The 23866-nt window shown below is 43.6% G+C and overlaps 1 protein-coding gene across 3 annotated transcripts in view; it reads right to left on the bottom strand.

The window, feature by feature from the left end:
- The window catches only part of LOC107373924 (lethal(3)malignant brain tumor-like protein 4), a 103911-nt gene that overhangs the window by 67252 nt on the left and 12793 nt on the right, over window positions 1–23866 (bottom strand). For all 3 annotated transcript variants that reach the window (XM_054738735.2, XM_054738737.2, XM_054738736.2), the window contains exons 2-3: window positions 15666–15715; window positions 5309–5394 (exon numbers count right to left, since the gene is read on the bottom strand). In XM_054738735.2, the coding sequence (XP_054594710.2) occupies window positions 5309–5394; window positions 15666–15693 (114 nt within the window). In that variant the 5' untranslated portion in view covers window positions 15694–15715. The remainder of the gene's footprint in view (window positions 1–5308; window positions 5395–15665; window positions 15716–23866) is intronic.

Below are 23866 nucleotides of genomic sequence, written 5' to 3'. Positions count from 1 at the left end.
AAAGCAAAGCTATCCTCTCTGTGGAGGGTAACTCCTCTCTGTGGAGGGTAACTCCTCTCTGTGGAGGGTAATTCCTCTCTGTGGAGGGTAACTCTGAAGTGCCTTTATCTCCCTCCCCCTGACTCTATCCTCATATAAACCCTCTTGATCTATAACGGTAGCGCGACTCGGGTTGCAAATGACCACAGTCACCAATTCTTGTCATGTATCTATGTATGTATGCATGTATCTATGTATGTATGTATGTATGCATGTATGTATGTCTGATCTCAGAATTGTGTGTACTGAAACAACTGAATTTCCCTCTGGGATTAATAAAGTATTTTTGAATTGAATTGAATTGAATACAGAAATGTGAAGGAGATTCACAAATGGTGGACTGCAGCTGGAGTCAGTGCTTCAAGAACCACCACACAGACAAGAGTCGTTTTTACAAAACAATTCTGTCAATTTGCCGCAATGCCATAGCAGCACATCGTGTTCTTTTTATAAAAGATTAGACAATGGCGGCATAAAGGGGGTAGAGGGACAGTTTCTGTGACGTTGCGGATGTCCTTTAGCTTGGACATAACTTGCTTTTTATTGCGATTGAAGCCGCGATCGTTATGTTTTTTTAACAAGCTGCTTCTAAAGGTGTCTGTCCACATTAGTCCCTGTGCAGTTTCTGATGATCTGAACTTCAGCTCTAACAGAGAGATGCGCATGGAGCGCTACAGCGCTGAAGTTTGCCGTCTCAGCTGATTTTGTTCAAAGAGCAAAACTTATTGCCCGTGTTTGCTTTAATTTTCAATATATTTGCTGACTGAAGCTCGTCATTAACTCCCCACATCATCAAGACACCTCCCTCTGCTGTGCCATGGCGTAATACATAATTAATATCTAGTGTCAATCATTATCAAGTTCACTTGGATGCTACATTGTTGAGTTGTCCAAAGTTATGATCTCTGATTAAAGTAAATTTTGCATTTCCTTTGGAAATCAAGGTCCCAGAGTCTGGAGGAAAAGCACAGAATCCAAGTTGCTTGAGAAGCAGTGTAAAGTTTCTATCCAGTGAACCACACAGGCATGTATTGGATACAGCGCGGGTGCAGGGAGGGGACTCCTCACTTCAGAGAGAGCATCAGTGCGCTTGATCACTTCCGTTATAAGATTGGAGGAAGGGTTAGCGTGGAGGATGCATTGACTCCCAGATGGTTCCATGGCCTTCACCAGGTCACAGTTCCAACCAAGCTGGGGGGGGGGGGGGGGTGTTCTCTTCAGCCTCAGACTTGAGGGCACCAGATTAGATTAGATGAATTGTTGTGGGACAGGGAGAGATAAATTTCCTCCTTGCCTTACAGTTTCATCGGTCTCAACTCCTTCTAAAAGGCCGAATAATGGTGTTTAAACTATTCCATGCCATGCAGGGACCCCTCTCTCCATTATGACACCCACTTTTTGTGTCAAAGCTGGAATCGCAGCTAAAGTCTGTAGCTTGCAATTCATCTTGACAACAGTCTGAGTCTGTGCACGGCAAACTCTCTCCCTGAGTTAAGGAAGCATTCGAATCACCCCAGAAAAGTCCTTAAATTTCTGACATACCAGATAACTGCCCACATCAAAATGCAGAAATCTGAAAATCAACACTACAAAAATCCATACATCTTCAGTATCCTCCACAGAAAGTTGGAAAAGTCATATTACATTCCATTTCTTCCAGGAATCCAAAATATGCCATACTGGGTGCATTCCATCCGAACATGTAGGAGCCCCTTCCTCTGATTTCATAGTTGAAAAAATACTGTTAGTCGCATTTAAAGACCAACTGACCAGATCTATATTTTAATTATTTCCATATTTCAGAAGTAATGCAGGTGCTGTGGAGACAGGCAGAGGACAAAGAGCCTTGGGAAGATGAGGGAGGAGAAAGAAGAAGCGACTGCACCCTCCAAAAGAGAGGAAGAGAAGAGATGATCTGACCCTTTTCAACCACCACCAGATGTGTCTTTCTACATTGCTGATTAAGAAATGAGAAGCAACACATTGCACCAATAGAGCTCCGGACCCCACGTGAATCTCAGTTAGTAGACGCCATATTGGCAGGTAAAAGAAGCTAAACAAACACGGATGTAAACATGAACATGAACGGGATCTGCTTGGATTTTACTTCGTCTGAGTTTACTTCACACTTTAAAACCGAAGAAATCGTTTTATATAGTCAGAAATTAAATAGACTAAACATCTCCGACCCTTACCGTGCCCCTGGGATACTTTTTAAAAACGCCAGAAGCTGTCGGAGCGGACTTCTTACCGGACCTGGCCGGGGAACCCCTTGGGATTCCCCCGGAGGAGCTGGCCCAAGTGGCTGGGGAGAGGGAAGTCTGGGCCTCTCGACGCTACTGCCCCCGTAACCCGACTCCGGATAAGCGGATGAAAATGGATGGATGGATGGACAAATAACATAGATATACATGTAAGTAGTTTAAATAGAGCGCTGTGCTGTTTGAATGTATAAACTGAACACCAAGAGAAATCACTAGTCTGATTTTTTTCCGTGAATAAAATAAATTTGTCAGGCAGGAGCGTCTCAGGATCTGTCTGAGATCTGTCTCGGTGAGACAGATAATAGCAATCCAAAGTGCTTTTTACGTGTGATCTGACACTTGATCAACCATTGCTTAAAATTAAATACAGCTTAGCCGGTTAATTGCTGTGATCATAAAACACGTAAACGGCAGCACGCAGAAATCACGAGGCAACGTTTTACGTGATGTTTACTTGCTGCTATGAGTAATAAGACAGAAAAAGCCACGCCAAAATAAGTTTAGGAAGCCCACTAAGAATCATAATAAAAGCATTTAAAATAAATACCATACACAGTTGAGGAAACGTTGGTTTAAGTACCTGATATGAAGCGGTCGCTGCATAAGAGAAAACCTTTACTCTCGGGATCCCACAGCTTCATTTCAGCCCGGTCACTAGCGAGTTTTATTACAATGATCCAACGTTTGCGGCGCTCCGGATCTTGGGGAATCCTGTAGATGGCTCATTCCTTATGTCGTCCGTGTCTGTTCTGCATCCTGGGGCACAACAGGAATCTACCATATTTCCCGTTTGATTGAGTTTTCTGACGATAACAAATAGTCCAGCTGCCGACTTCTGCCTGCCAATATGGCGCCGTTTCGATTTGAAATGTTGCATGCTGGGAGAAGTGACGTCAACTGCCGGAGCTCTATTGGGGTTAAATAACTTGTTATTCAGCTTCTGACCAAGTCCTCCAAACACGCCCACATCTATGATCTTCTCCAGCTTCACTGACTGCCCGTTTACTTCTGGGTTCATTTCAAGATCCTGGTTCTGGTCTTTAGGGCCTTACATGGACAATTTTCCCAGTATTATATGTTTAATCATTTATAAATCTTTTTTGTTTTAACTTTATGTTGGTGAAGGTTCTCAGTCATCCAGGTCTTGGTAATCCAAAGGGTTCAAATGAAGGCAACTGGACTTTGGTTTCTTGAAGACGTTTCGCTTTTCATTCGAGGAGCTTTGTTTATTTTGACTGGAAAATGGGACAGTAGCTGTCGATTGATATTTAACATTTAACTTTTTAACAAATTTTCTTGTGAAGCACCCATCGACATATAAATATTGGACAATGGGTTTCCATAGCTCCAATAACACATTTTTGAAGAAAAATGGGAGGTAGCCACCACCGCCATTTTGACCGTGTCACAGGTTCCGTCAAGCCCAGACAATTCCATAAAAGGGAAGAGAGGAGGAGCTGAGGGTGGGGCTGTAAGGCTGGGATCAACTGACGACACCCGGTCGAACTAGCTACAAGCTAACCTGAAGCTAACCCAAAGCTAACACGGAGGTGGGAGCTAAGCTAACGGAGGTAGCAACCTAGCTACAACCGGAGTTAACTGTGCACAACACCAGAGCTTCTGAGTCAGAGATACGCCGGGCTGACCGCTGAGGAGAACCGGGTGGAACACAGAGGTCTCCGAGACCTCCACAAGCCGGCAGCCGCACAGCAGACAGAAGCCGCGATCAGACAGAGATGGACCGAGCTGTGGGGAGGGGAGAACAGGTGGAAAACATCGGTCTCCCGAGAGCTTCACAAGCCGATAGTGTGAACCCAGCTCCACCAACATGTTATATTTCAACCCATTTTCTAAAGTGCAGCATTATGTTAAATGCACTGGGTTTTACCCTATTACATTTACATTTCATGGTTAAACAGTACATGTTAAAATCTGAGCTCAGCTCGGCAGTGACCTAAAATACATAAATATAATTTTACTTACCGAAAAAAATGAAGTGGAGACTCCTTGGACGCTCTGTTAGTGCAATTAATGCCACAGCAAGTCATTTTGTCCAACAATTGCACAAATAATATCCAAACAAGAATACACAAACACAGAGACTCAAAATCCCGGAGCAGTTTCCAGGCCAGACCGAGGCTCTACTGAGGCCTTTCCCCGGAGCTAGCTCTGTGGTCACGTGGGTCTGATGCTCATTAATTATACAGAATTTTAGGCTTTTAATATACTTAAACAGAAGAGTGAGAAAAACATTCACCCCCCTCAGAGTTGTCATGAGTGTAAACTAGATCATTTAAACCAAAAACATGTTCTGGTACCAGGCTGTAAACATGTTTATTTCTGCTGTGAAATTGGTATTTTTAACATGGGAGTCAATGAGGATTTGCTCGCTTCTGACACCAGCCCCTAGTGGATGAGGGTGGAACTGCAATTTATTTCATTTCCGGGTTTGCTTCAATTTTTCACCCGCATTCTGGGGGCTTGGAAGCGTCTCATGATTTTTATCTCGAGAAGTGATACATAAAAGATCATTCCTTTTTCTTACTCAAAGCCATGATTGCTCTTGGGTAGAAGATGTTCCTAAGATGATTTATCTTTGCTTTCATGGCTCTTTATCTTCTCCCTGATGGCAAAGGCTGAAAAAGGCACTACCCACTGTGTAATGGATCCTCAGAAATGTCTGTTCTTCTCCTGCAGCAACGGGAGATGAAGATGTCTCCAGAGAGGGGAGGGTGCAGCTTATTGTTCTCACTGCTGCCCTGATGACCCTGTGGAGTGCTTTCTTTTCCACAGAAGTACATGTACCATACCACACACAGTTTGTATGTCAGTGCACTCACTCACTCTGGAACAACTGTAGAAGGCAAGCAGCAGATTTGTGGGGAGGTGGTTCTTTTTCAGGATTCTCAAAAACTACAATCTGCTGTGTCTCTTCAACAACTTCTTGATGAAGATTCAGAATACATTTCCTTTAAGCAAGTGAGAGTTGAACAGGGGTGTCTTACCTTTGTGAAAAGACTAGATGGAGCTGCCTCCGCCTTTTTCTCGTCCAGGTACTGCTGCCAAGACCAGGATCGCCTCTTTACACTCACTGAGAACAAATCACATTTGCCACTTACTGTGAGACATAAAAGCATTTGGCAGCCACCGAGTGTGCATGTTGTTAGCCTAGTGAACTAGACCAAATTCTTGCTTTGCAAAGTTTGAATAATACATTTATTTAGTCTGGCTTGCCAGGCTAGCATGTTGTCCCACTTAAAGGTGAACTGTGGATAGTAATTATTACTGAGGTTTTTGGGTGGTGTTAAGATGTTAAAAATGCTACTAATTAGGCTACCTGTGTACAATGCTGGTTTATTTTATTACATAAAAACTGGCCAACATTAAAATCCATGTAATTATAATTTTTCATTGTTTTGCTTACCTAAATTAGTGTTTTATTACCACAAATAAATAATAGCTCCTTAAAATGAGATCATTTTTTTTACTATAGTGGGAAGAATATTCAGGATTTATAATCTCCAATGTTTTAGTAAATTGTCAACCCATCTTCAGATTCCAGTTACTGCTAAGGTAAATGCTGTCTTAATATCACGTTCATCAGTTATTAACGAGTTTAGTCTTTACTTTTATCCAGCAGCAATGACAAGTTGTTTCAGCAATCATATGATCACTACTAGCATTCCTGAGACCCTTCAACAGCAGGTGTTGGGGTTGAACATGTTAACGAACCCCCAGAAACCCAAATTTAGAAAACAACTGCAAAATCTTTTTTTAACCTTTCACATGTTGTTCTAGGAGGCCAGATAAACGGGCCTATTTACACATTTTAACAGCCAATAGTGTTGCAGAACTGAACAATAGGACCTATTAGCAATGTAAATGTGGTTTTAAAAAGAAAAAAAATTGGGAAGGTTTATTTTTGTAGACTTAAATCTGATGTTGTAATATTACAACCGTGGGTCTCTGGGAGTTAACAGTGTCTGAATAAGCATGACACAGGACATGCTAGCTGTGGTGATGAGCTAAACTGGAATGCTGATGGCTGATTGGTCCAGCACTGCAGTAAGGTAACTGCTGGAGGTTCATACATAAAACCTGCTTCTCTGGCTGACAGAAAAAAAAGCCTGAGTGTGTTTTGTATGCGAGAGTCACACCCAACAGCAAACTAGCTCAAATATCACCCATCTGCTCACATTTACTGATAGTGAGTAATTATATATTTTTAAAACCTCTTATCAATTGATAAAGTTGTACATTATTTGTATGTTAAAGGACAAAAACATACATTTATCTCTCATCTGAATATATTTTTAGCTGATTGAAACTGACAATCTGATCTGCTGCAGTAATCACCTATCTTGAGCCCCCTTCAGACAGGCCATGAAAAACGGAAATGTTCCGGACTCTGTCCGTAAGACCTTTGTGTCTGAATACAAACATCCGGATGACGTGTTCCGGAATTTAACCGGACGAAGCCCCTAGTAACAGGTCCGGACTTGTTACAGACAGGGTGGCTGCTTCAGACTGGTGAGGTCGAGTTCCGGACAAGGGGGAGGGAGAGGAGGAGGGGACCGGGGGACGCTGTGCGCACCTAGATAGCTCGCTCCTGTAGCATGCGGCGAACCACGGGAGGTCGCCTCCTACGGTACCGCCTAGACGCGCGACGGAGCGCTTCACACCGCTTCAGTGATTCCTTTAACCATTGAGCTTCATCATCCAGGTCTCTTATGCGTCTTCGTGTGTGCAGAATTATGCTTAAGCGCCTCGTGATTTTTATCTTGAGAGGCGCTATAGAAATGATATTTTCTTCTTCTTCTTCTTCTTCTTAACGTAAACATGGCCTATCATTCCATCTCTATGCTGACGATTGCCAGATTTACTCTCCAATTGTGTCAGGAGAAAGGTAACTCTATCCAGTCCTTTGTGTACTGCGTTAACGAGGTGAAGTCTTGGCTAATGGCCAACTATCTACATCTGAATGAGGGAAAGACAGAGCTCATTGTTTTTCACCCCAACAGCAGGAATGTGGATCGTTAGGTTGATCTTGGCCCTCTTTCTCCCTACTCAAAACCAGTTGTTACCAGTTTGGGGGTGAAACTTGATGCTGGACTTAAATTTGATGCTCACATCAATTCTGTGATCCGGTCCAGTTTCTTTCACCTGAGACGCCTTGCTAAAATCAAGCATATGCTGTCGAGAGCCCACCTGGAGCGGGTACTGCATGCCTTTGTAATTTCTCGGCTTGACTACTGCAACTCTCTCTATGCAGGGTTGTGTCAGTAAACACTGCGTCGCCTACAGGTTGTGAAGAACAGCGCTGCCAGGTTCCTGACTGGGACCAGGAAACGGGACCACATCAGTCCGGTTCTGGCCTCCCTGCACTGGCTTCCGGTTTGCTATCGCTCACAATTCAAAATCCTCGTCTTTGTTTATCATTTCTTCCAGGGTGGTGGTCCCCCCTATCTGGCCACTCTCCTGAACAAACACTCCCCATCCCACGCTCTGCGCTCCTCTGACCAAGGCCTGCTCGCTGTCCCTCGTTCTAGGTGTCGTACCCGTGGGGACCGGGCTTTCTCAGTCCTAGCACCGTCACTCTGGAACCAGTTGCCACCCTCAGTTAGGCTGTCCCCATCTCTGCCAGTCTTTAAGAGTCGCCTAAAAACCCACCTCCTCCGCTTGGCGTTTCCTGAACATGTTTGATTTTGGCCCTCTTTTATGTTGATTTTATCTCACAGTTTTCATTGGTTCACTCAATCCATTGTTTTACACATTTGTCCTGTACCAGAATGTTTAATCTATTTTGTAATTTGTATTTTGTAATTTGTATTTTGTAATTTGAATTGCTTTTATTGTTGATTTATTTAATATATTTACTTACAACTGTACCATGTTCAGCGCTTTGGGCTTCCTGACAGGGTTGCGGAAGGCGCTTTATAAATAAAGCTTTGCTTGATTGATTGATTAACATAAGTCCAATTCTACACCCCCCTGCCCCCACCCACCCCCACCCCCACCCCCCACCGCTGCTGTGTGAACGCAGCCGAAAGGACAAATTCCGGTACAAAAGTGGTGTGTCTGAAAACACAGTTCCGGTTAAAAACCGGATTGAATTGTCCACAAATGTTCCAGAATGTCTATCTGAAAAGGGCTTTGGATGCATGTTGTTGCCTACAACAGCAGAATGATAGAATGAATATTCCGTCAACAGATGTTTCCTGAAAATGAAGGCGAAGGAGCTTTGGAGCCTATAGATGACCTGACGACCCCAGGAGGTTTGCATCACCAAAAGGACTTACCCCCAAATTCCACTACCTCCGCTCCGCTCCGCTCCGACACGAACGCCGGAGCAAAATCGGTCCCGTTGTAGTCAGTCAGAGCTATTCCACTACTGCGGCCGTGCTCCGGCAGTGCGGCGCCGTGCGCCGCCCTCTGTTCCGGTGTCCGGCAAAAATAGAATCAATCCTATTTTTGCCGGACGCCGGAGCACCTCTGCAGTAAATGGACAGAAATCACAACGGCCCAACAGGAAAAGGAGCAAGCACAACTTCCGTTTTTCACAATAAATCGATAAACAAAAGGCGTTTTTTGTTTCATATGCACAGGTTTAACAACTTTTAACAACTATCAATGGCGGCTGAACTTTAAATGCACAAAAGTAAGCCATAAATACAGTTTCCGCTATCAAAGTAGTCACACTTTGTTGATCCAAACACTGCTGATCTCTCAACACAACTGATGGGCAGATTAAACAGTTCATGCCGATGCTTCTCCCACACAACGGGTGTTTGGATCTAACTTCCGCGTTTATTGCTCGGACTGTATCGCAAGATCTTGAAAATCCCGCGCATGCTTGTTTGCCCCCCTCAGGTCTACGCACCGGAGCGGAGCCGTTGTAGAGCGCGTACCAGTAAAAACTGAGTTCGGAAGCGAGCGGCTGCGGAAGGCGGGGGCGGACCGCAGCGGAGCGGAGCGGAGCGGAGGTAGTGGAATTTGGGGGTTAAGCAAAGCCAGTTCATAAGAGGTGTTGTAAGTGAAGTTTACACCATGAAAAGTGTCTTAATGATTTATGATATAAACCCTAACCCTAACCCTAACCCTCACCTACATATAGATTTTGAAAAAAGTTCACTTTAATATTCATAACTAGTCACACCTGCAGTCATTATCAAGGATAATCTCATTGTTTTGTTGCACAAAGCTGGTCTAAAAACTTAATTTAAATTATTTTATAATCTTCCAAATAAATGATGGCTATGAGGAAATAATTTAGATAATCCTTATGAAGTGAAGTTGTAAAATGATCATTTTTGGATGCTTCATTGCCTCCAGTGCAACGATTCGAGACAAAATAAAGACTCCACCCATCCTCTTCTGATTGATTGTCGTGCTGGGGAAGCAGTCGTCCATTGACAGACCAAAAATGTGTTATTTTGTAACTATGTTGTTTATTTGTTTTCATTTTTTCCCTTTAGTCTTTAAAATACCAATATTTGCTCATAACTTCTTATTTTATGTCTGTTTGATGTCATCATTTATCAATATTACATCAGATGATACTCAGTACTCAAGTAGCCTTCTAATCAGATACTTTTTTACCCTTACTTGAGTAATAAACCCTATATCAGGAAAGTATGGTCCTCGGTTTGTGTCCTTCCAGTGAGCTTTGCAGATGTGGGAAAATGTCATCAGGCAGTAATCGCTGTTAAATTCATAATTATTTTCGGAGAGAGACCAACTCTTATCTGCCCCTGGGAGCCCCGTAATGCATAGCGTCATTTCAACATGGCGGTGTCCGCGACACGGTTTATATGCAGGTAGCGGCGCTGCGGCTGCTTTATATAGCGACTCGTTGCATTCTCCCTCAACCCAAATCCTCGGATCACGCATTTTAGCTAAAACGCTAACGTTAGCTTGCCTTGCGTTGACTGTAGGGTTGTGGGTGATGGTCACGCAGATGTGTCATGAGATTTGAAGCGTTGCTGCCTTTCACAGACACTTTTTCTGCACGTGCTGCAAACAGGATAGCCGTCTTCTATCAACTGTCCCTCGGCATTCTTCACATATCCAAAGATGCCCGTACTTCCCACTTTGTCTTCTTTGAGGGATAATAAATGTCCTGAGCGCTGCCGTCTCCTCCTTTGGCCATTATTTCAGCTTTAGCTTCAAGAAAGTTTTGTTGTAAACAACAAAGTGCGCATGTGCCGCCGGCAAGGTTATCACTGGCGTCTCCGAGACCCTGAAGGGGTTGTGAGGTTCAGCTTTTATTCTGAAGGAACTGTTGCGGTCAGGTGTAACTAGCAACAGATTTTATTCAGCTTGTCGAGGTTCTTTTGGCTGAAGAGGAAGTCTGGATGGCCGGTCCGAGACTCCTCTAGAACGCTTTGAACTAAAGAAAAGGTGGCGTGGGAGAGTTTTTATAATTGTCATATTTTGGTTTACTGGCAAATCAGAATTTGACATGAAAAAGAGGGTTTATACAAACTCCACAGAAAACCACGCCTAGCCCCAAAAACGAAGGCTCTGATTGGATCAGACAAAAGGAAATGTGTCGTGTGACTTTAACATTATGTGTCATCAGTGTCAAGTGCAAATGTCCAAAATTATAATAACTTGTAAAATACTACTGATCACAGGATTATAATTTCAAGTAATAAACATCGTCATTTCACAGATTGATTGAACATTAGGCTCACATTATTGGTAAGTAACAAAGTTGTTGAATATGTATTTATCAAAATAGTTCTTGTCTTTGCTTGGTAACAGAGGTGAAGCAGTTCAGATGAGCAGAGTGCATGAAAGACCTTGGCCACTATCTCAAGTAGATTAGCCTGTCAGAGACTTTATGTCTCTGCTTCAGCAGACACAGCAGATCACCTTTAGGTCATAAACAGGACATTCATGATGCTACAGAATCTACTGGGGCAACAGCTCAAACAATGTTCAAATCAGATATAAGGAAATGGTTTTGTCAAAATATAGGACTGTAGATGATGTTTGAGGGTCATGGGCTTTGGTTCCGGATAACTTACTATGATAATAACTAAATAATTATCAGGATAATAACAGAACCGGTTTATATCAGTTTATTATAAAAATGTTACGATTTCTGTTATTATATTATTGTTATTGTTGATGTTATTATTGTTTGAGTTAGGGACTGGCTTCTTCCAACTCCCTCTGGGCTAAGAATTTTTTTCTCTTCTATTTGAATATTTCATTTTGTTCACCATTTATTGTGTTTAAAAATTCTTGTCAGTAAGTTCAAATGAACAAATCAATCAATCTTGTGTTCAATCATTTTAATGCCCTTAATGTGGGCATTTACACTCACCAAAAGGATCATTAGGAACACCTGTTCAACTTCTCCTTAATGCAGTTTTCTAATCAACCAATCACATGGCAGCTGTTTCAATGCATTTAGGGGTGTGGCCCTGGTCAAGACCATCTCCTGAACTCCAAACTGAAGGTCAGGATGGGAAAGAAAGGTGATTGAAGCTATTTTGTGCGTGGCGTGGTTGTTGTTGCCAGACGGGCCGGTCTGAGTATTTCATTATCTGCTCAGTTACTGGGGTTTTCACCCACAACCATGTCTAGGGTTTACAAAGAATGGTGTGAAGAGGGAAAAACATGCAGTATGCAGCAGTCCTGTGGGCCAAAATGCCTTGTTGATGCTAGAGGTCCGAGGAGAATGGGCCGACTGATTCAAGCTGATAGAAGAGCCTAACCCTCGTTACAACCGAGGAACGCAGCAAGGCATCTGTGAAGCCACAACACGCCCAACCTTCATAACCACCATGTACCCATCCTCTGATGGCTACTTCCATCAGGATAATGCACCATGTCATAAAGCTCCAATCATTTCTAATTGGTTTCTTGAACATGACGATGAGTTCACTGTACTACAACGACCCCCACGGTCACCAGATCTCAACCCCATAGAGCATCTTTGGGATGTGGTGGAATGGGAGCTTCGTGCCCTGGATGTGCATCCCACACATCTCCATCAGCTGCAAGATGCTGTCCTATCAATATGGCCGACATTTCTAAAGATGCTTTCAGCACCTTGTTGAATCAACGCCACGTAGAATTAAGGCCGTTCTGAAGGAGAAAGAGGGTCAAACACCGTATTAGTGTGGTGTTCCTGATAATCCTTTAGGTGAGTGTATTCCCTCAACCACACAATCCACAGAAGCACTTTTGTGTTGTTTGTGTTCATTTTGTTTTACTGTTTGTTGAACTTGTTGGGAATGCACTGGGAAATTCCTCCAGCTCCATTCATGGAGCTGAAGTTTAAAACAGGGATCAGCTGTTGGTGCTGTGGACACCAGGCATTCTTCTACACAGATGAACTGGTTTTGCTTCCAGAATTAAGAAGGAAATGAAGAAAACTGTACCATGTTCAGGGCCTTGGGCTTCCTGACAGGGTTGCGAAAGGCGCTTTATAAATAAAGCTTTGATTGACTGACTGATTGATTGATTGAAGAGGCTTCAGAGCAGGACACAAGGTCCTCGAAAGGAAATGGAGATATAAACCACATTAACCCTCCATGATTATGGAAAATGTCCATTCTTTGTCCGATAAGATTGACAAGCTCGCAGCGCTGATGCCTGGTGTTTTTTACGGAGATGTGGATGAATGAGCTAATTGCTTACTCTGAGGTTTCCCTGGAAGGATTTACACTCACGCTGGCCAACAGGAGCGCGGAGCAGAGCGGTAAGCACAACGGTGAGCTTCTGGCTGGGTTTATTAATGAGAGATGGTGCAACTCGGTGCATGTGACGATTAAAAAACAACTCTGCACAAAAGACTTTGAGTTACTGGCTGATGGCCCTATTACATCCCGAGAGAGTTTTCACACGTTATAGCGTTTAAAGTGTACATTCCGCTCTCGGCCGACGCAGTCACTGCATTCAAGCTTTAATAAAGTTTTGTGGAGAGGCTGCAGACAGCTCCACTTTCCCCACCTTTACCCAGTGTGTGAAGTGCCACACCAGACAATGACTGTGTTTACATGCAGCCAATATCCGGGTTATGATCGGGTTAAGGTCGGGATTCGGGTTTCTGAGTTGATCAGAATAACCCGTTTACAAGCACAAATAGAAAGAGTTACCTCTAACGTGCATAACCCAATTTAAATGCAGACGTTGGGGTAGCGTCAGGACGTGTGGACTACGTCCAGACGCAATATGCGTCATTTCCGGTTCTTCTTGTTACGGTATCCGTGAAAACATGTTTCCCAGTTCGGAAGAGATAGCGACCACGTTTGTTTGCGCTTTAGTTTCCTCATCACTTCAAAAGTGTGGTGCTGTGCCGCGACTCACCATGTTGCTCCCAACTTGTTGTTTACTTCCGGTGTTCTGGCGCGTACAAGACGTCTCGCTACTCAAAAGACCATTATTTGTGAACAGAGCATGCGCAGAACACACACTTTGATGGGGATATCCCGATATGCGCTTACACGACCTAACAATCGGGTTAGAAAAGGGTTACCCCAGGTGTAGTAACCGGGTTTTTAAAAACCCGGTTATGAGCATATCTGGGTTTTTGGCGGTGTTTACATGACCGTGCAGAACCGGGTTATTGTGAATATTCGGGTTTTAAAAGGGTTACTGGCTGCATGTAAACGCACTCAATAAGACAATCGACCTGCTGTATGCTAATATAAAAAATGCATGCACCTTCATCTCCCTCCCTCCACTTGGCCACTGAGATCACAAACTCATTCATCTGATCCCTGAAAACACACCCAGGGTGATTAAGGAGCCTCCTCAGAAAAAAACCATGAAAGAGTGGACTGAAGAAGCCACAAAAAGGTTCAAGGACTGTTTCCAAACCACAGATTGGGAGACACTTTGGAGGGCTAATGTTGAGCGTCAGCCTGACCCAGTGTGTCGCTGACTATGTGAATTTCTGTTTAGACAACACCGCCCCAATGCAAAGAGTGAAGTGTTTCTTGAAAAATAAACTCTGGTTGACCCCTGAGATTCAATCCTTGCAGACTGATTAGAAACAAGCTTTTTACGCTGGTGACTAAGAGAACCTCCACCTCCAAATTTCACATCATTCAACAGCACCACCACCACCAACAACCTTCATTAGCACCACTCAGTCCCTTACTCCCTATTCTCAGTTACATCTGACCAGGTGAGGAGAGAACTAAAGCCTAATTTAGACTTTTCTGTCAGCTCTACAAGGGAGACGCATACGCTCTGGCAGAGGCGTTTTGCTTTCAGACTTCTCCATCAGCTGGGGATTGTTGCAAAACAAGGTTAGTTGAACATCTGACTGCATGGGCCATCAACTACCTCACCAACAGGCTACAGTGCATAAATGAATGAATGAATGAATGAATGAATGAACGAATGAATGAATGAGAAGCTGCACAACTGTTTGTCTGAAGTGGTTGTGTGCTGAAGCTCCACAGCTCTCACCCTTTCTCTTTACCTTCTACACCTCGGACTTAACCTACAACACCAGCAGATGTCACTTCTGGGCCAATGTTGGCTGTGTGTCCAGAGGGAATGACCTGGAGTACAGGTCAGTCATCATGGACCTCAGGGTCTGGTTTGAGCTTAACTACCTAAGGAAATGGTATATTAGACACTTCATTTATTGTCTGTGCTACATCACATGTTAGGGTTTTTCCTCCCACAATAGTATTTCCAGCACCTCCTCGTCCGTTTGCCTTTGTCCGAGACAATAACTGACCACCTTATCTGTTGGGGCCTTCTCCTTGATGTACTTATGAATCTTGGATGTTTCATCCTGGACAGTGGCTCTCACACTCTCTAGTCTTCGGCCTCCTTCCTTACAGCTAGTGCACAGTCTCAGGGTGCTGGATATGGGATGGAACCATCCATGCATGTTTAGGAGCTTCCCTGTCTTAACATCTGGGGTCTGCATTTCTTCCGTTGGCCAGCTTATTATTCCTGCAGGATATCTGACTACTGGCAGGTTATAGCTGTTTATTGCCCTGATCTTGTTCTTGCCAATGAGCAGACTTCTTTGGACTTGCCTTACTCATTGTGGGTATTTGGCTGTGGCTCCTTTCCTTGCGTCTTCATCAAGGTTGCCATTTGATTTGGTCTTTTACACACAAAATGGATTTGCAACTATTGAGTTACTACAGAAAAATGCTGCTGGTGCTGGCCTTAATCACCGGTCCCTTTGACCACCAGCAGCAGGTAAGAACAGTGAAATGTCTTCCTCGAGGACACAACAACTGCAAAAGACTGAGCAGAACACAAACCGGCAACCCTACAGTTATGGGTCAGGAACTTTTGCCCCTGATGAGGACGTCATATTGTGCCTAACAGATGTGGCTCAATCTGTCAACCAGAGAACAGCAGGTGTTTTACCTTGAGTGCTGTTGACTTTGTTCTTCATCCCCGTTCACTTTGTTCCTTCTCTGTTCAAACAGAAAAACAAAAATAGAGGTGATGACGTTTCAATATTCTCTTTTTAATCTTTATTGTCAGATGACATTTTAAAACATTAAAATGAAACCATAAATCACAGGTTAGCTTGAAAGGTCCAAAAACGAGAAGCTAGCTAATGGGCAGAGGATTTTTGAAGCAACTGATGACTGAGTAGATTTCTCTTCCAGGCTGGCTTCAGCTGATGGCTCCAGGTTACCTTATTTGGGCGTGGCAGAAAGACAAGACCTGATCAGTCCGCTCACTGATATGTAAAAATAAACAGCTGCATATTTTATTTTAGTGTCTTATAATCCTTCTTGTCCATCTAAGGTAGGGCTGGGCAATAAATCGAAAATATATCGTTACTGAAGTTTCTGATTCTTATCGAGATCATTTTTCCCAAGTCAATAAATTTGATAATAAAAAATGAAAAGATGTGTGTATCCATTTTAAACCTGTCCATACTGGACGGTATGGACAGGTTTAAAAACCCAAAATTGGCTTCACTGAAGGACTGGAATGATCAGTTTAAAGACTGAAGGCAGTGAGGAAAATTATCTCAGCCTGACCCAAACAAATTCTTATTATCCGAATCTGACGCCCTGGTAGACTTGAGCGGCAATCGACAAACCCCCAAGAAGGAATGCAGACAGATGCTGTGAAACCCTCCCCCCCCCCCCCCCCCCCCCCCGCCTTCGGATTGGTGGACTTTAGCCTGGCGAGGTCATCAATCTGTAGGAGTCAATGAGCTCTTTGCTTCTCCCAAGATCTCCCTCCCACCTGTGACTGTACAGTAGATGAGTGCCGTAGATGGCTGCTCTCGCTGGGGGATACAGGATCCCAGCCCCACTATTGGAGTCATGTTATGTTGTGTTGTCTGAAGTCTCTTGCATATTTGTTGAGGTGTTTTTTTGCAGAGCAAAGCTGTCCTCCTGGTGGGAGGGTAACTGTGAAGTGCCTTTTTTCCCTCCACCTGAACCAATCCTCATGTAACCCACTTATCTCTATTAAGGTAGCGCAACTCAGGGTTGCAAATGACCACAGTCACCAATTCTTGTCATGTGTCTTGCCCACGTATGTCTGATCTCTGAATTGTGTGTACTGAAACTAATTTCCCTCTGGGATTAATAAAGTATTGATGGATTGATTGATTGATACCTTTCTGATATCATCCACTGACATGTCCCGGTTCGTTCCCTTAGGTCAGCTGACCAGAGACTATTAACTGTGCCCAGGTACAGCCTGAAGTCTCGTGGGAAACGTGCCTTTTCAGTGCTCGGACCAAGTGTTTGGAATGAGCTGCCAGCCGACGTAAAGCAGGCCAAATCACTGGAGACCTTTACAGGGAGTGCAGAATTATTAGGCAAATGAGTATTTTGTCCACATCATCCTCTTCATGCATGTTGTCTTACTCCAAGCTGTATAGGCTCGAATGCATACTACCAAATAAGCATATTAGGTGATGTGCATCTCTGTAATGAGAAGGGGTGTGGTCTAATGACATCAACACCCTATATCAGGTGTGCATAATTATTAGGCAACTTCCTTTCCTTTGGCAAAATGGGTCAAAAGAAGGGCTTGACAGGCTCAGAAAAGTCAAAAATCGTGAGATATCTTGCAGAGGGATGCAGCAGTCTTAAAACTGTAAAGCTTCTGAAGCGTGATCATCGAACAATCAAGCGTTTCATTCAAAATAGTCAACAGGGTCGCAAGAAACGTGTGGACAAACCAAGGCCCATGACCTGAGAAAAGTCAAGCGTGCAGCTGCCAAGATGCCACTTGCCACCAGTTTGGCCGTATTTCAGAGCTGCAGCATCACTGGAGTGCCCAAAAGCACAAGGTGTGCAATCCTCAGAGACATGGCCAAGGTGAGAAAGGCTGAAAGACGACCACCACTGAACAAGACACACAAGCTGAAACGTCAAGACTGGGCCAAGAAATATCTCCAGACTGATGTTTCTAAGGTTTTATGGACTGATGAAATGAGAGTGAGTCTTGATGGGCCAGATGGATGGGCCCGTGGCTGGACTGGTAAAGGGCAGAGAGGTCCAGTCCCACTCAGACGCCAGCAAGGTGGAGGTGGAGTACTGGTTTGGGCTGGTATCATCAAAGATGAGCTTGTGGGGCCTTTTTGGGTTGAGGATGGAGTCGAGCTCAACTCCCAGTCCTACTGCCAGTTTCTGGAAGACACCTTCTTCAAGCAGTGGTACAGGAAGAAGTCTGCATCCTTCAAGAAAAACATGATGTTCATGCAGGACAATGCTCCATCACACGCGTCCAAGTACTCCACAGCGTGGCTGGCAAGAAAGGGTATAAAAGAAGAGAAACTAATGACATGGCCTCCTTGTTCACCTGATCTGAACCCCACTGAGAACCTGTGGTCCATCATCAAATGTGAGATTTACAAGGAGGGAAAACGGTACACCTCTCTGAACCGTGCCTGGGAGGCTGTGGTTGCTGCTTCACGCAATGTTGATGGTGAACAGATCAAAACACTGACAGAGTCCATGGATGGCAGGCTTTTGAGTGTCCTTGCAAAGAAAGGTGGCTATACTGGTCGCTGATTTGTTTTTGAATGTCAGAAATGTTTATTTGGGAATGTGGAGATGTTATATTGGTTTCACTGGTAAAAATAATTGAAATGGGTATATATTTGTTTTTTGTTAAGTTGCCTAATAATTATGCACAGTAATAGTCACCTGCACACACAGATATCCCCCTAAAACAGCTAAAACTAAAAAGAAACTAAAAACTACTTCCAAAAACATTCAGCTTTGATATTAATGAGTTGTTTGGGTTCAGTGAGAACATGGTTGTTGTTCAATAATAAAATTATTCCTCAAAAATACAACTTGCCTAATAATTCTGCACTCCCTGTAAAAGCCGACTAAAAACACATCTGTTCTCGTTGGCGTTTGGACATTGAAGTTGGGATTGCGTGGGCAGCATCACTTTGAATGTGTCTGGATCTGATTCTGGAAAAAGGACTGATATGGATTGCAAACTTGTACTCGGGATTTTTTATTGTATTTTAAATGGTTATGCGTCTGTTTTATTGTTGTGCTTTCTATTGGTGTACAGCACTTTGTTTGTCCGTTTTGGGCATGTGAAAGCGCTTTGTAAATAAAGTTGATTTGATTTGATTTGATTTATCGTTATTGAGGTGAAATCCTCAATATATTGTGATATTGATTTTAGGCCATATCGCCCAGTTCTAATCCAAGGCAACAACTTTTTTCTTTGGGCGGACAATACAAATTGTTAGCCTTGAATAAATTATCATTAAACATGAATAAAACTAAAATCATGTTATTTGTGATAGCACCTTCAACTGATAAGTGTGACTACAAATAGATGGTGTAGAAGAGCTCCAAAAGGACCTTAAATATAAGATCAAATGGGCTAAAGACTTCTACAGGAAGAAGCTGAAGAAACAGCTGGGAAAGAACAATGCTCGTGGTGCATGGAGAGGCCTCAGGAACATAACCAGACACAGTGAGAGGAGTGGTGCCAGTGATTTTGTATATATATAGCCCCATAGCCACTCCCTGGTGTCGGGGTTGGGGGATGCGTCGACATGGTCGGGACATAGAAGGGGGTGCGCAGCTAAATAAGTTTGGGAACTGCTGCTGTAGACCATAACATCATACTCAGTACTCAAACCTACAGGACTTTCTCAGACATCCGTGGCATGGTTCAGAAGTTATATCTAACTTATATCTGTCAACATGGACTTAATTAATTGGTCATTCAACGCGATTGATAAGATTTTTTCTACAATGAGGACGGAGGAGGGGGCTCACGCTTGTCCTCAGGGGACACATGCAGCGGGATATATGCTCGATTCCTGGAAGGAGTGGAAGGTCGTCTGTCTCTCTCAGCTGTCCATTGAGGACGTCGAAGATATGTGGATATTTGGCCTGATGATCGTTGGATTTCTTCTGATTGGAGTGGGAGGATATCTGGCTTTCCGTAAAATTGGGATGACGGGAGCGATTGGAGGGCGACCCGCAACCATGGACGGCACCGTCCGTGTGGATACCTCACAGACTGGGACGTTGCTCGAGGTGAATCGCAAGCTGGACAATGTCTTAGCTGCGTTACCGGTGTTAGCGCGCAGGATTGATAACATCTCGGAAAGGGTCACCGGACGGTGTGGAGATGTTTAATCACTGAATTGGCTTCACTGGAGGACTTGAATGATCACTACAGACTTAAGGCAGAGAGGAAAAATTATCTCTGTCTGACCCAAACAAAGTTCTGTTATCGAATCTGACGCCATAAGCAGCCTTGGAGTTGCATGCAAAACCCCCACGCTGGAAGGAATGCAGACAAATGCTGTGAATCTCTATCCACCCACCCCCCGCCTTCAGACTGAGGTCTCCACCGAGGTCATCAAGCTGAAGGACTCACTGCTCTCTGTGCTTCCCCATGACCTCCCTCCCACCTGCGAAGCCAGCTGGTTGAGCGCCACACAGGCCGCCCCCGCTGAGGAAACCAGGATCCCAGCCCCTCCCCCCTACCTACCGGGTCTCATGTTATGAACTGTGACGTTTGTTGCTTACATGTCGGGTGTTTTTTTTTGCATTGGAGTGCTACACCCTGCTGGTGTAACCCTGTTAATGCCTTTTTTTCTCCCTCCCTGAACTTCCCTCATGTAACACTAGGGCTGTAGCGAAGCCTCGATGACGTCGACGGCTCGATTCGAAAAATTTGTCGACGTCAGATCCGGAAGTCGACGCACCGCGCCCACTTGTTGCATCCCCAGGAGTTTGTAAATAGAGGAGGAATCTGCCTGTTTTTCCTCTAGTTCGCCCTCTTCTCCGCCTTCACTAACATCTCCGCCAAATACCGAAGACCCGGAACAATGTCTATCCGCTACTAGATTCCTTTCGTGTTTTGCCCGCCTTCGTCTCCCGGCAACGGACAACAACTTCCGGGGTCAGATGCGCTGCTCCGTCTCTACCGCAGATGTAGAACATCACCAGGAGCGTTTCTCCCTTCATGAAGGAGCTTCTTTCAGACATGAGGAGAGCTGTTTTGGTGGTAGCAGTCTCTCCTCCGTGCTGGTCTGTTTGCTGCTGGGTGTTTTTGGTTTATTTAAACATGGTAACTTGAACTTAATGTTGGTAAAGCTACTGTTAGCATTTTCGCTAACAGCTTCTTGCGTTTGGATAAGCTGTTACGTTTTGGTTTAGAGTTCATCTTTTTTGTGGTGCAGATCTCCCTTTTATTACATTTAGAGTGTTGTGGGTTTTCGGATTAGTTTAAAATATCACCTTGAGTTTGGTTTAACCGCCCAGTTTAGAGTTTGGAACTTTGGAGATCCTTATTTTGGTCCAGAACCCAGTAATCTTTGCCCAGTGGGACATCCCTAGTTATTTGTACTTTTGTTTTAATTCCCCACAGGCAGAATTAGTTTTATTACTCCCAACCTGTGGATGGAAAGATTTTTTTTTGTAGTTGTAAATAAACCTGATCATCATTTTAACTTTTAAATCCCGTTATTGTCCCTTCCTTTTTGCACACGAGCCAAACTCCCCAGGAAGGGTCGCAACACCACTCGCCTCACGCACATAAGTGACCAAAACAAAGCAGCATGGAGACACTCCGTCTCCAACCACCTCTCAGGCAGCAGCCTGCACTCCCAAGTTCTACACGTCACCAGAACATAACCAACCAACACAATAAAAGCAGTGTTATACAAAATGGAAGGCCTGTATGTTTATTCTCTTACAGTAACAATTAATCAATTTTTTGGAGGAATTTATTAGAGATTTTTTGGTTTTTATTAACTGTGCAACTGAAAAATAATCATTAGATTAATTGTATAAATAGTCATTAGAATAGTCGACTATTCGATAAAATAATCGTCAGAATAATCGTTTTAAAAATAATCGTTTACCCCCAGCCCTATGTAACACCCTTTTCATCTATCTATTAAGGTAGCGCGACTCATGATGCGAATGACCGCAGTCACCAATTCTTGTTATGTGTCTTACCCACGTATGTCTGATCATTGAATTGTGTGTGCTGAAACTGAATTTCATTTCTCTGTATGTCCTGCACATGTGGTAGAATATGACAATAAATGACTTTGAATCTTTTGAATCTTTAAGGTTGTACGCCAGTGAGAATCAATCAATCAATCAATCAAATTTTATTTCTAAAGCGCTTTTCAAACAAAGTGTTATTCAAAGTGCTTTACAAAATGACCCCAGATTCCCATAACAGGTTAAAAACATTAACAAACATATGCAATCACACGCACACAAACACAGACTCACACACACACACGAGTAAAAATTATATTAGGCTGAGTCCAGATGAGCCAAGTATGGTAACGCAAGGAAACGCCATCAGAGGAGCCGTCTGCCCCGGCAGCATCAGGTCTTCCACACTAAGTCAGGGCGCTCAGTGGAGGGGGAGCATAGACCCCCACCTATAGAGCGCCCAGGAAACTACAGTCGACCACCGCTCCCGGGGCAGAGGGCCCCCACAGAGGAAACACTGGATTAAAATGAGTAAAAATGTAATAAAAGAGCTAATATAAATGACAACAATTAGAAAATAAGTAATAAATAAAATCATAGACAGTAAAATAATAATTTAAATAATAAAACTGTGCTAAAATATAATCATATAGAACAAAGCAAGTAATAAAATATAATCATGTAAAACGAGAAATAAAACTAGTAAATATTTAGATGAAAGCTAACCTAAAAAGATGGGTCTTGAGTCTTGACTTAAAAACATGAATGTTCTCTGCGGCCCTGAGGTCCTCTGGCAGCTCGTTCCAGAGGCGAGGGCCGTAACACTGGAAGGACGCCTCGCCGTGAGTTTGTGTCCTGACTTTAGGGATGACCAGGAGACGCCTGCCAGAGGAGCGCAGAGTCCGCGAGGGTTCATATTGTAAAAGCAGTTCTGATAGATAAGAAGGCCCAAGACCATTAAGACACTTAAAAACCGTTAGAAGAACCTTAAAATGGATCCTGAAACATACGGGGAGCCAATGCAATGATTCTAAAACTGGTGTCATGTGCTCCCGCCTCCTGGTCTTCATCAGGACACGTGCTGCCGAATTTTGTAAAATTTGTAAGCCTGAGATGCTCTTTTTGGGAAGACCAGAAAGCAGAGCATTACAGTAGTCTATCCTACTGGTGATAAAAGCATCAACGTCTCCGTATTGGCCCGGGAGAGAATGGGGCGGACTCTGGCGATGTTCTTTAGATGATAAAAACCTATTTTTGTTATATTTTTAATGTGTGGAATAAAAGTCAGCTCAGAGTCAAAAATCACACCCATGTTCTTCACTTGTTCAGATGGATTAAAAGACAGAGATTGTAATTGCGGTAAAAGCTTCTCTCTCTGGGCCTCAGGACCAATGACTAAAACTTCAGTTTTGTCCTGGTTGAGCTGGAGAAAGTTCTCTGCCATCCAGGATTCGATGTCTAAAATACAGTTAAAAAGTGCATCCATTGACCGAGAGTCATCCGGAGACACGGAGATGTACAACTGTGTATCATCAGCATAACTGTGAAAGTTGACCCCGTGTCTCCTGATGACACTGCCCAGAGGGAGCATATAAAGATTAAACACCACTGGGCCTAAAATTGAACCCTGGGGCACACCACATGTAATCCCATGGACCCTAGAGGAACAGGTATCCAAACTCACCATGAAAGTCCTGTCTGTGAGGTAGGATGTGAACCATCTATGTACAGCACCAGAGAGGCCAATCTGTTGTAAACGAGTTAAAAGAATAGTGTGGTCTACTGTATCAAAGGCAGCACTTAGATCCAGTAGAACCAACACTGTCAACTTCTGTTTATCATAATTTACTCTAAAATCATTTAAAATCTTCAGAAGGGCTGTCTCGGTGCTGTGGTTCACCCTAAAACCAGACTGAAATTTCTCTAGGACATTATTAGTGTTTATAAAATCATTTAGTTGATTTAAAACCAACTTTTCTAAAATCTTGCTTAAAAATGGTAAGTTGGATACCGGTCGATAATTGTTTAATTCATTAAAATCTAAATTGCTCTTCTTCAACAGGGGCCTCACCACCGCCCTTTTAAAGGCAGCAGGAAAGACCCCCGTCTGAAGGGAGCAATTCATCATGGTTAAAATCTCATCACAAA

This window comes from Nothobranchius furzeri, chromosome 7, assembly GCF_043380555.1.
Source record: "Nothobranchius furzeri strain GRZ-AD chromosome 7, NfurGRZ-RIMD1, whole genome shotgun sequence".
NCBI classification, from domain to species: Eukaryota; Metazoa; Chordata; class Actinopteri; order Cyprinodontiformes; family Nothobranchiidae; genus Nothobranchius; species Nothobranchius furzeri.
The sequence above is the reverse complement of the archived record's forward strand: the minus strand, read 5'-3'. Positions and strand labels throughout refer to the sequence as shown.